At 39.6% G+C, this 12,663-nt stretch overlaps 1 protein-coding gene across 9 annotated transcripts in view; it reads right to left on the bottom strand.

Annotated features, from left to right (window-relative positions):
* Positions 1–12,663, bottom strand: part of SEMA4D (semaphorin 4D) — a 99,927-nt gene that overhangs the window by 31,053 nt on the left and 56,211 nt on the right. For 5 of the 9 annotated variants that reach the window (XM_075740527.1, XM_075740529.1, XM_075740530.1 and 2 more), the window contains exons 2-5: positions 11,974–12,037; positions 4,924–5,316; positions 2,451–2,596; positions 1,151–1,213 (exon numbers count right to left, since the gene is read on the bottom strand). In XM_075740527.1, the coding sequence (XP_075596642.1) occupies positions 1,151–1,213; positions 2,451–2,596; positions 4,924–5,017 (303 nt within the window). In that variant the 5' untranslated portion in view covers positions 5,018–5,316; positions 11,974–12,037. The remainder of the gene's footprint in view (positions 1–1,150; positions 1,214–2,450; positions 2,597–4,923; positions 5,317–11,973; positions 12,038–12,663) is intronic. The other 4 variants (XM_075740534.1, XM_075740533.1, XM_075740532.1 and 1 more) reach the window with 3 other exon arrangements.

The following is a 12,663-nucleotide window of genomic DNA, read 5'->3' as shown; positions in this document are numbered from 1 at the left end:
GTGACTACTATTACTGATAACCCCAACTGAACCTGCAGAACACATACAACACTCTCTGAATGCATCCTGAAGCAGCAGACAAGGAGGAAATGGCACTTAAATACCTGCCACACCTTGTGTTAGGATAATGTAGTGATGGTTGTCAGTCAAAGGAAAGGCAGTAAACTGAGCCAAGGGAGACAGAGCCCACTCCTACCTCGAGGAGCACCATGAATGCAGGACGTCTATCAGCCCTGGATGTAGCATCTGGGGTTTTGTAACAGTGTGAACCAAAGAGGCTGCAGGTTCAAGGGTGCCACATGTCAAATCCCTGCAAGTGTAGGGTAAGACTGCTTTTTGTATTCGCAGGGCTTGCAGACTTCCACTTTCAAACCCGTGCTAAAAGCCTGACCATCAGTCTTGGCCAGTAAACTCTCACTTTACCATATCACTAAACAAAGTGGCGCTACACAAGGGGAAAGGTACATCCACACACAGTCAACCACCTCAAGTAAACCATCTCAAAATAAGCAAGCCAGCCTGTGTGCTGGCAGTCGCGAGGAGTCTGTGGTTCCCAGAAATACGGAGGTATCCCAGTGGCTGAGCTGCCTGCACTGCCGAGCTGGCAGGAGATCAAGCTGCTCAGGTGCCAGGGAGCTGTCTGAGCAGTCATATCAGCAAGGTGCTGCCGAAAGGGGCACACCCGGCTGAGCAGCACAATAAGGATGTATGTAGTCAGTGAAAAAACACACTGGTGGAACAGCACTGGCCCAATCAATAAACCCTATGCCCTAAAGCAAAGCAAACAAAATTATCAGTTATTTTCTAAAATCAAATGCTGGGGAGGAATTATTGCAATAACATAACACAACAGTTGCTATCGGTTACCTCAATTAAAGTAATACTAGTTTATCATTTCAATGGAAAAACTTGTAACATTACAAGGGTGTGTTCAGATTTTTCAAACATTCAAATAATATTCACTAGCAAGAAATAATTAACTAAGAATTTTAAAAAATACTAAGCATGCTGCAGTTTCTAAAGCTCAAGTTAAAGAATTTAGGTGATTATGTGAAGATTTTAAAACAGTTGGAGCCTTTCTTCTTTTAACATCACTCCTCTTGAAGTGAAATGTATAACATCTTTCTCAAAGTTCAATAAAAGTACATACCTGTTCTGATTTGCCCTTGACTGCACATTTAGTCCTTTTATCTTCAGTGACTTTCCAGTGAAGCTAAGTTAAAAAACAAGCAACAAAAAGGCACATTTAAAGCACTTTAATTCAATGCAAGGTCTGAAAAATCTTGCAATAACACACGCGCCCACACACACACAAAAAAAGGCAATCCTAAAACTATCTGCTGCATGCCATTTTGCAAGTAGCTGTCAAATGTTCGAAGCCATTCGTTCCTGGTGAGGCAGCACTTCCAAATGCATGTGCCTTAAGTGGGGATAAACCACTGCTATTATCTTTTGCTGCTTCCTCTCAAAATGCTAATGAATTTTGCATTACCATATGTATTAGGGAAATGTAACTGTTAAAATTGAGAAGTACTTTAAACTGTTAAGTACTTCTCCATTTCATTCACACTTGAATGAAAAACACTGCAGGGAGGGGAAATCAAAACTTACTGGACCAATTTACACTACACTGAGAAGTACAACTTTGACGAGTTACATGCACTCATAAAACAAGTTTTATACGCTCGTGAAATTGACCACCACTACCCATGCACATTTTGTTCAGATTAAAAATTGTGTGAGCATCTTCCTGAACATCCTAGGTGGGGGCTCCATGCTGCACCCTAAGCGTCAGGCTGTGCTGCTGATGGGATGAGAGGCAGGAGCCTGAGAAGGACTGGAAGCAATACAACTTTAGCAGACTTCCACATGGGCTAATCTGCTCTGAGAAGCCAGTGTCAGCAAACACATCCAGAATACTTTTCTGAGCAAGCTGGATCAGACCTGTCTGCACCACTGCTTGCTGTGCAGACACACCTAGAGACACAAAAAAGAAGCTGAAACCGAAAGGACAGGGCTCTCATTTCATTTGAGGCATGTCTGCAGCCTGCCACTCCTGAGCAAACTTCAACTCTGCTTCTGTTTTGGATTAGATTACCTTCTGATTCAGATTAACAGGAGATGGCCCACTCCTGATAAAAAAAACCCTGTATGAAAAACACCATTACAGATGATACACAAAGTTCCTTCAGTCCAGCATGCTGGCCCCAACAAGAAAGTACCTTAGAAGACCTCTAATGATTTGTTTATATCCAACTTCCCATTTCTTCCTCTCACCTAATGGCATGTTTTACTCTATAGTGTCTTCCAGAAATAACACAGGAGTAGCCTGCACAGTATTTTCTCTTTTAGGTACCTACCACCTAAAATGCAGTGCTATTGATATCAGGAAATTAAGTAAAATTTGGAGTAGAATTTTTACCAGGAGGATCATGTACTAAAACGCATACCTCGTGCTGCTTTTCAGCAATATTCACTGCGTTTAATGCAAAGATCACTTCTCTGGCTCCTACATATAGAACATCTTTGTCTTCACTTAACAGCAGGGTTGAATAGTTTGACACTTCTGATTCATGAAAATGTATTAGCTGGACCTCTGTTGAAATGAAAGAAAAATAGCACTACGTGAAGAAATACGATCACTGAAGGTCAAGTTTATGGGTCATTTTTCTATGTTGTCTAACAGCTGTTGGATATCTTGAAAACGACAAAGGTTAGTCTGAACAACCCATGTAACAGATGAGAGACCCCTCAGAAGCTTGGTTCAGCAGAAACAGCAGCTCCTATTATCAACATCAAAATCATCGGTCCCCACTTTCTCATTCAATTTCAAATGCCTGAATATTTCCTCTTGTAGTGAACCCTGTAACTCATGTCTTCCTTCATTTTTTCTACCTGTGAATTCCCTTTTTTCTAACCTTCCATTTTACACATCCACTGTCAGGTCCCTTCTTACCTTTTCCCTTCCACATACCCACCTACTGTGGAAAATCTGGTTAGTCACCACGTCCCTTGCAACCACCCCAAAGCAATCTCACAAAAAATCATGCACCTTAAAAGACAACACTTCAGTATGTTACCATAGCAGAAAGACAACACAGGGTCAATAAGCTGATTTTGAAGTGGAGACCAGAGATGAAATGCACATGATAGAAAGAAATAACAAGGGAGAAATCAAGATGAAAAGGAAGATGATGAGAGAAAGAGGGAGACACAGGGGACAAGTCAGTGGAATGAGGAAGCATGCAGACTGGAACAGAATGGCTTGGAGAAAGATGACACAAAATGACTAATATACGAGAATATTTTTTCTGCATGTACAACCATAATGGAAAAATGACTGAAAGCTTGGGAGACTGTAGTTTGTGCAAGAGACCACCACAAAATTAAGCATGGTTGTTTTCTGCCTGTATCTTAAAAAATGTATTATTGCTCCCAATTCTAATATTAGAAATTGCACTTTTTCAACTATAGTACTCCAGAAACTTTCATTTTAAACTAGATTCTCAAGCATGTAATTTTAAAGTCTTTTACTTGGCGAGAACATTTTCCCCAAACGGATGAACACGTTCATACAACTCCACAAGTTCATTCCTCCACTGATACAGATTCCCCCTCCTATTCAAAGGAGGCTTCCCATATTTAAATGCAACAATCTTTACCAGGGAGAGGCAGGGATAAATGGCAGCAATGAAAATAGATTCCATTTATTTTGAGTAATTTGGAGCATTACCGTAATACCATTAAAGAGCAACTTCCCAAATTTTAACTATTATATAAGATAGGAACATCAGGGAGCCTGAGTAGGAACTACAAGCCTTGTCTAGACCATTCTGCCTGAACAGCTACATCAGCAACTAATTGCTATACCAATAAACAGGAAAAACACTTCCTACAGTCATCTCATAAATCAGCTTATTGTTACTTCATTCTTAATCTCCATCTACATTTCCTATACTATGACTGCTCAGTATTTAACATCCTTACTTAAGACTGCTTCTTCTTACTGCCCATATACTTGTTTGGTTTTGATCAGTTATAGCACACTTGGTTAAGTAATTGTTGCTAACTAACTAGTAGTAAAGGAGGACCCAAACACAAACCTTATAAAATCTAAAACATCCATGCCACACAGAAGTGTGGGGTGGGGAAAGAGAGAGAAAGAAAAAAAAAAAAGGATATTCACAATCAGCAGCAAATAACTACTTTATAGTCCTTGCTCTAGAGTTCTCTTCAGACCCAGGCTAAATTATTAAACTAAAAGCTAAAGGATTCTCTGTTCCCTATCACTTCTCTTTGTGCCACATTTGCTGACTCCTGCTAACTGTATTGGAAGGTTACAAATATTTGCTGCAACTTCAAATACAGGGAAAGTGGTCTATGAAAAGGCTTTTTCAACTCTAGACACCATATGATGCTGTCAGAAGAGAGCCAAATGCTTATCTTTCCTTCACCTGGTGATTTATTTTGTGCAAAGGATGGCTCAGTGTCAAAATACATCTCAGTCCAAAAAAGTCTTAAAAAAAAAAAAATTATTTGCTGGAGAGGTGCATTTTGCTAAAATGTTCAGATTCAAAGCAAAAATAATTTGATTAAAACAAAATATGGCTGTTGGATTTTTCTCTTGAAGCAAGCTTCAGCTGCAAGATCCTTCAGCTGAGAAAGCCAAATTTGAAATTCTTCCTTTAAAAAGCTATGTTTTCAGAACTCTAAAGGATCTGAAATTTGTTAACCTAGTGCCTGAGTCACTTGCGAATATTCTGATCCTAAGCACTTCATAAACTAAGCAAAGCCAACAACACCTGGCCAAACTCTCAGCAAGCAGGTTGGAAGAACATACAGCCTCAAGGAGTTTCAGATCCTACAGAAACCCTGAGGCTGTGGCAGTGTCCTGTATTACATTACTGAAACTTCTCTTCTTACCTCTGTGTTCCCAAGTGATCCTCGGTACTGGGCCAAATGCTACTGCCACCTCCAGTAACAAACCCCAAATTGCATAAAAAGCACACAGAGCCATCTTCAGTGTCCTTGCTCTTCAGGGCTCCTTGGATAACTGCGGCAGGTAGTGTTTCTTCGGCAGAAGAAATGCAAATCACAGGGAGTATTAGAGACCAAGCATTTCAGACCTTGAGAGCAGTGCAACAAGGCAGACTGGAACAACTGTACAAGTACACGCTTTTCAGCGGATCACTTCAAGGGAACGCACATTTTCCAGGATGCTGCATACAGAGACTGCCCACACTCTCCACAGGCTGTGGAGCTGCTGAGAAGCGCAACTGAGCACATTCTTTTGTTTCGTTGAGGAAATAAATGATGCTGTGGAGAAAGGAAGGGAGCAAGAAGTAGAAGAGAAAGCAAACTGAGTACTGCCAAAAATAACACATTGTACGCACTCATCTTGCAATACTTCTACAGCTGTCTGCATAGCTTAATTTGGATAAAGACTACATGCATTGGTGAAAATATGATTCTTAAAAACAAGCCACAAATTACATGGCAAATAAGCAGTAACTGAAAGCAGTTATTTCAATCTAGAATGACAAGTATAAATATTTTGATCTTTCACTTACATTTAATGCACTAAATTCAAGTCTAGTTTACATATTTTCTTACTTTTAATAGTGAATCAAAGAAAATCCCACTTCTTTGATAAATGATAAACCAAGGAAACAAAATCACTATGACCAAGTTCAGAGAGCAAAGGACATGAGGAATGCAGGAATAATCTTAAGCATTGCTTATACAAACCTGCCATCCTTGGGATCTTATGAACAGAAGCATTATTTTTAGCTAAGTCTTTTCATGCTACTAATGCACTCAAGGAGTGCAGGGGTAGAAAGAAACACAGCTACGGAAACAAAGAGCTAACGCATTGCATACAAAATAAAGCGAGAAAATGCTTAAATACTAAAACTGCTAGATAGGCCTATGAAATCACTCTGTGAGCCACCCATTACTCAGGCCTGGAAAGGGCTCTGTCCTTAGCAATCAACAAAACCATTCACTACTTTCTACATCACCTTCCACGAGTCTCCACTGCTCCCCTCTTCCTACAACCATTCTAGGTCAAGGCTCTTGCACGCATTAACCAGGAGAAACAAGTGCATTCATCAATGACTAGATTATTGCATATGGATAAATTTTGGGGGCTGGACACTCAGGACGGGGTGAAGGTGTGAGAAAAGCACATTGTTCCATGCAGCAGGGCAGAGAAGGTGCTAGATTTATACCGTGCCATGGCTCAAGACACTAGTGTGACACTATGAAGAGACATGCCACAATCCAAGATAACCAAAATACCCAGAGGTTATCCACCATGAGGGCAAGGGAGGGTTGTGAAAACCTGAGTAGCGTTCAAGAGGGAAGGGGCATCACTTGAAAGGTATAAGTAAAAAACTAAGGCAAAGTTTTATCAGGAACATCTCTAAAGACAAGCACGATGCCGACAGCCTCTTTGGGAGGGAGAGGCCCTGGGCTTAAGCAGGCAAAGGCAAGTATCCCCTGGGACATGGAACGAGAGGATCTGCTAAAGAACACGTAAATAACATGGCTGAATAGAAGACAGACAAATACATTAGCAGCTTTTACACCTACTTTACTAAATGATCACAGGGAGATAAAAAAATTAAAAATCTCTTTTATTCCTGCAAATCTGTTGTCTACTAAAAACCCCACACACAACACCAAAACTTGCTCAAGCTGAACGTCTGACTTTTTTTTTTTTTTTTTTTAGTTTTGTAAGCACTTTGCATCAGATCCAACTGTTTATAATGGATCCTATAAATCATTTTGGTTTTTTAGGCATCATATTTTCAGTTAAGCTTGCCAGGCTTGTTTGTCTGTCTTGCACCCTTCCTCTTTATTATCATAGACAGGCAATTCCATGTTTTGCTCTCAAATACGTTAAAAATTCTTCAGAGTTGTAAAGTATCACACAAATGTATTCTGAGGCAAACAGCTTTACAGTTAAGTACTTAAAGAGTGAACAGTAGTTCAATGATTAAGTTCAAGGCAGTTTAGCAATTTTATTTTAATGGCAATGTAAGGGGAAAAATAGCAGTTTGAAGAAAGATCTTTGAGCCTTTATTTCTACACACTGCTAATTCTTTTTTTTCATACCACCTTTTGTTACTGAAAAGACTCCACATAATAATCAATTCCCTGTTAACTCTTGATATTTTTTTTTTCTAAAAGAGTCAGCCGGAGCACCATTATTCAGTACCAGTCCCAATGATAAACAATCATTTATGTACAACACCGTAAGGTAGAGATGTCTCCAGAGAAGACTTGTGAAGGCCTGTAAATTTTCTGGACTTTAAAATAGGATTAGCAAATCTATGCCTTTGTAAAGGAAAATCTTGAGTCTCCCTACAGCCACAGTTACACTCCTACCCTAGCCCACGTACCTCAGAAAATGCAAAATGACAACAAAATCCGCAACAAAATACATTACCTTCTGAAGAAGACAAAAGGTCTGGTTGGGTTAGTTGGTGCCTGCTTTGCTGTATGGCTGGAGAATTGCTCTGGCCACACAAAGCAGAAACATCATTTCATTCCCACTGCATGGGTTTGCAAGACAGGCCCTTTTTCACATTAGTAAGTTTGACTTGTGGGACATTATTTGTCGATCTAAGGTAAAATTCTGCATGATAAAAAAGGGAGACAGACTACAGTGAACGTTACATGCCCAGTCGTGCAAGATCCACTTTGTTCTCACTCCTATTAGTTTAAATAGAGATGAAAATGCACTCAGGACTTTGTCCTTTAATTTAGCCTTCAATTTAATTAATCTCTCCCTGCCCTCCCTTCCCTGTGCTGAAAATTATCTGGAATAACTCCTTCACTGACATCCACTGGGAAGTCATCCATAATCTAATATAAAACCGGTTTTATATAACACAAGAAGGAGGGGAAAAAAAAAAAAAAAAAAGAGGCACAGACAATGGCCTAATTTCTGAAGTAGCTCAGCTCCATCAGTTTTCATGGACTTTGATTAGATCTGAGTGCTTTGCATTTCTGGAAAGTTAGGTCTCCTAATGCTTTAGGTTTTGCTCCTAAAAATGAACCACAATTTGCTTGAAAACAAGAACATTTAAGAAGTAAAGCAGAAAGAAACTTGAAATGCTTAGTTATATAATTAAACTCTAATTAAAAGGGACCACAGGTCTACTTTTCCATTTTTTGTAAAACTGCTGAAAATTTCTGAAGTAAAATTTGAATGAATAATTTTAATTTGGGCACTCTGCTGCTGCTGATTTTAAATCAATGTATAATGATGAACTGCAGCAACTACTTGCGTGAGTTTTCCATAATGCTTGTTATTTATGGTGACTGAAAACAGGGCAACTATAGAAGAAGAAACAATCAACAGAGCTCCTGTCAGTTTGGCAGAGCACAGCTGGAAATTCAGAGCTGTGAACGTTCCCATTGACACGCATAATTTTAGTGCACAGGCAGGGAAATGGGAAGAGATGAGCTTCTGCTCTCTCAAAGGACAGAAAATCAAAACCGATAGAAAGAAAAATTTCAGGCTGCTTAAGTGTTAAATAGGGAATACTAGCACAAATTATGAAAGCAGGAAGTTGCAATGGCATATCCTGAGTGTCACCAAGATCAAAAAACATCTGGCTCTCGCATTGCCAGTGCCAGTGGGCATCAAAGAAGCAGTGCTCTGGTCCACCTACTGGAAAAATGCAAAATGCTAGCCCTGCAATGGTATAAGCTGGAGAAACCAACAGTGAGAAGAAGTCTGCCATCTTTCCCATCCTCCAGGAAACAGAGGCAAACTAAGCACAAAGAGTTATTTGTGAACATAAAATGTCACCTTTCACAGATGCCTATTCAGCCACCCTTATCAGTACCAAATAATTTTTTTGATAAGTAAAAAAACCACAACATCAAATACCCAGAGGTCAGTGTCTTCACCCCCAATCAGCATGGCAAAGTGTGCATCTTGTATGCGCAATGCTTGCACAAGCCATCTAAACTCTGGAATGTCAAAGTTAGGAAATGCCCAATTTTGCAACCCTGGTTTTGAAATATATTTTTTTTCTAATAAATGCTTAGTTGCATTGTGCAACTTCTGAATTCTGCTCAGCGTTACACAAATTGCTGAATGGATCCATCTTTGTCTTCTCCGTGAAGGTTAAAACCATATGAGAATTTACTGACATGCCCACAGCAGTCAGCATTATAGCTGGGATACTTGTGATTCCCAAGAAATGATCATTACCATCACACAGTATGCAGCCTCCCCCTGCAGAAAGTCAGAAGGGCACCGGCCATCCTGGCCTACTCCTGTCACTCTTTTCATGACTCCCTAGGCACACCAAGTGTCCCCATCATTTTCCTCCCATTTGGTATTGTAGTTTTTTCTCCTCCCCAGCACTGCCTTTTCTTGCAATCCCCTGCCTACTCTGTGCTTATGCTCCCATCCATGTTGCTGCCACCTCCTCCCCAACACAAGCAGCTACATGACCACAAGTGACGCAAGCCCCGGTGTGGCTATCAGACAAAAGACCACCCACCTCTGGGCTAGAAGGAAGACCTTCTAATGTATATACTTCCCTACCTCTCCATGAAATCACTCTCACACCACCTGCTGCCCAGGCACTGCAAACAAAAGCCTCACGGTAAGCAAAAACTAACCACAAGGCACCTTCCATTCCCACCGCCAGGAGCAAAAAACCACAGCAGGTTTCCCAGGCAGCCTAGCATGCTATTTTTAGGTGAAAAAAAAAAAATACATATATATAAAATGCATTTGTAAAACTTGTACATTACTATGATGAACAATATGAAGCTCAGTATGTGGAGACAGGCAAATTTACAAGCAAATTGCTTCCTCCAGCAGAAAAGGCGGCGGTTAAAGAATTCATCTGTCAGAGGGCATAAATTGCAAGTTCTCCCAAAATAACTTTCTTCAAAGGGTTTTGAAAGCTTTAACAGAATACAGACCTGCTTCAATGTTTATTTATGCGTATTTGATAACAAAGATTTTAAGGATTCATACATAAAAAATCCCAACCACAGAACTCCCACTGTGAGATTTTGCTTAAAACTGATTTTTTTTTTCAATTTGCCCAAAGTTTTGTTTCCAAAAATGGAAGAAAAAGTTAGCAATGCTTGTATTTTAAGCAATCAAATTATACAGTAAGAAATGTGCAATTTACCTTTGACAGTTGCATTTTATTTACATAGTTCGTTTATTTTAGACTGGTAAGGACAGGCTGGATATAGCCTTTGCTTTAGTTTTCAATCTTTAAAACCTCAACCACATTGCCATTTTTAGACTGTCTCATGAAAAACATCATTTTTACACTCTTTCTTATTATACAATACGTATGGACTTCTCTTCTGCTGAGGTAAGTTAAAACCTCAAACTAGCAGACCAGTAGCCCTTTATGACTAACACACAAGTAGAGCATGGCATTATTTACATTTCAAACTGTAACCAAAATACTTTGTAGTTGCTAGGTGCTTACAAGTTAGATGAAGCTTTTTAAGGTAATTTGATGTGCTGTTGATCACCACCACAAAGCTTGCTGGAGGATGAGCACTAGTGCTAAAAGAGCATAAAAATTTGGAGGAAAATGAAATTCCTAGTTTTATTCTGAAGCTTCCTGTGAAGACAGAAATTTAATATTTTCCTGATTCTGCATTATAAGTATGCCATAAAATAGTACTCAGGAAACTACTGCTTCAGCTTAAAGCAGTGAATATTTATAATCTTCAGTGAAATACACGAAGAGATTTTTTTTTTTTTTTAAAACTCCCATTCCTGTTATTTTCTTTACTACTATGCACTTTCTTGGGGGTAAAGATCAGAAGATTATAAAGTATTATGAAAAAAAAACCCAAACAAAAAAACCACCACAAAACAAACATAAAAAACACCCCAAAGATTACAAGAACACAAATAGGAGATTAAAATTCTTATTTTTCAGATTATTACGGGTGGATTGTTAGACTTCACTTTCAAAGAGCAACAGGAAAGAGAAAACAGGTTTTGCTTCTAGTTGCTTTGTCTTTAAGAAAAAGAAAGCTAACTCTAGCCTTGGACAAGTTGACCTCTGGGCTATCAGAGGTTGTAGACATGGGTTCTCAGCCTGGCTGCATAGAAGCAAACAAAACAAATTATTCACTTAAAACTACAAGGATGATCAGTGGGACCCAACCACAGCTGCAATGCCAGCACCTCCTGCTAACTTGGATGCTGAGCTATCCCAAATCCAGAATTCAAGAGCTGCCCAGGAGACAGATGTGTTCTAAGATCTTTTTCTGCCTCACTATGCTCTCCCAGATATTGAACCTAGGCTGTGACAGTTGTCAGTGCTGCAGTGTGAACAGTTCAAATGACCAAGAAATAAAGTCCCTGAAATTCCATCTTCCCCTACCACTTAAACACACAATACACAATACAAAATATTGCTCAGATTCTTCCTTGTTTCTTCTCAGGCTCATAGGACTGAGTCAGTCAAAGTTATCTCAAGATGCCTACTGGCAGCTAACAACACTCGCTAAAGTACCTGCGTGTCAAAATCAATAGACAGAGTTTGGTTGTTATTTTTAAAAAGCACACTTATCTTAGGTGTCCAGCAACACTTTCAAAGATACAAACGTCTCTGCAAAGCAACCCCAGTACCCCCTCACACACAAACTGGGTAACACATGAGGGCTGCAATCCTGAACATGACCTTTCAGTGGTAACTAACGCACAGGTAAATATACAGTACGTTCCCTGAGTGAAAAAAGTCCCTTTTCTAGATAAGTTTATTCTGGTCTTGAAGAAAAACAAAGTAATAAATAGAGCTTATAATTAAATCCATATTTGTGTTTTTCCGCATGAATTAAGTCACTAGTCTTGCAGTGTATTTATTTGTTTTACTAACAAAGGCACCTGTAACACTGCCACCATGAATCCACCACAGCCCCCTTGCTGCAAGGGGGTACTCCTAGTTTCACTGTACCTACCTGCCACCCCTTGGAGTCTCCTGCACACTCCTGGAGCTGGAGAGTTGTCAGAAACACGTTCTTTCTGCAAAGAGATAAGAAACGGGGTTTGATATCATTACCACATAAATCCAAAAGGCAAGTTTTGTTATGGGAATTATAATAAATCCTCCCCTGAAAGTTTGGCTTTTATTTCACAGATTACCAGGACAGATAGTTTCTGACAGAAACCAGAACCAATACATTTGCATCCAATGAGCCATGACCCTGATGCTCCACTTAACACAAAAAAAACCCCTGTTAAGCAGTCCTGATAAAAAGCATACACACCAGCCCTTTTCAAACTCAGTAATTTGTTTCCTCTATCCCAAGCTGGCTGGGAACCACTCAGTACAAAATTATCCACATTTGCATTGCAGTAGCAATTATCGACCCTGGTAAGAGTCTGGGACCTCTTATGCTTGTACAGGACATACAAACAGAGCTCAGAAAGGTTAGACACCAGCCAGCCCCACAATTATCTTTACTAAATCCACATAAAACAGTTCTAACACTCTCCTGCATTACTGAACGACGACATTATGCACAAGCTTAGAACAAGAATATCTGGATATTTATGACGAATCCTTGCATGTTCAAATTTATTTTGCTGTAATCAAAGGAGAACAGTGTGCCACTCCAAAGCAATCAAAACAGGGTGCACAGTGCATT

This window comes from Balearica regulorum, chromosome Z (assembly GCF_011004875.1).
Source record: "Balearica regulorum gibbericeps isolate bBalReg1 chromosome Z, bBalReg1.pri, whole genome shotgun sequence".
Classification (NCBI taxonomy): Eukaryota; Metazoa; Chordata; class Aves; order Gruiformes; family Gruidae; genus Balearica; species Balearica regulorum.
The sequence above is the reverse complement of the archived record's forward strand: the minus strand, read 5'-3'. Positions and strand labels throughout refer to the sequence as shown.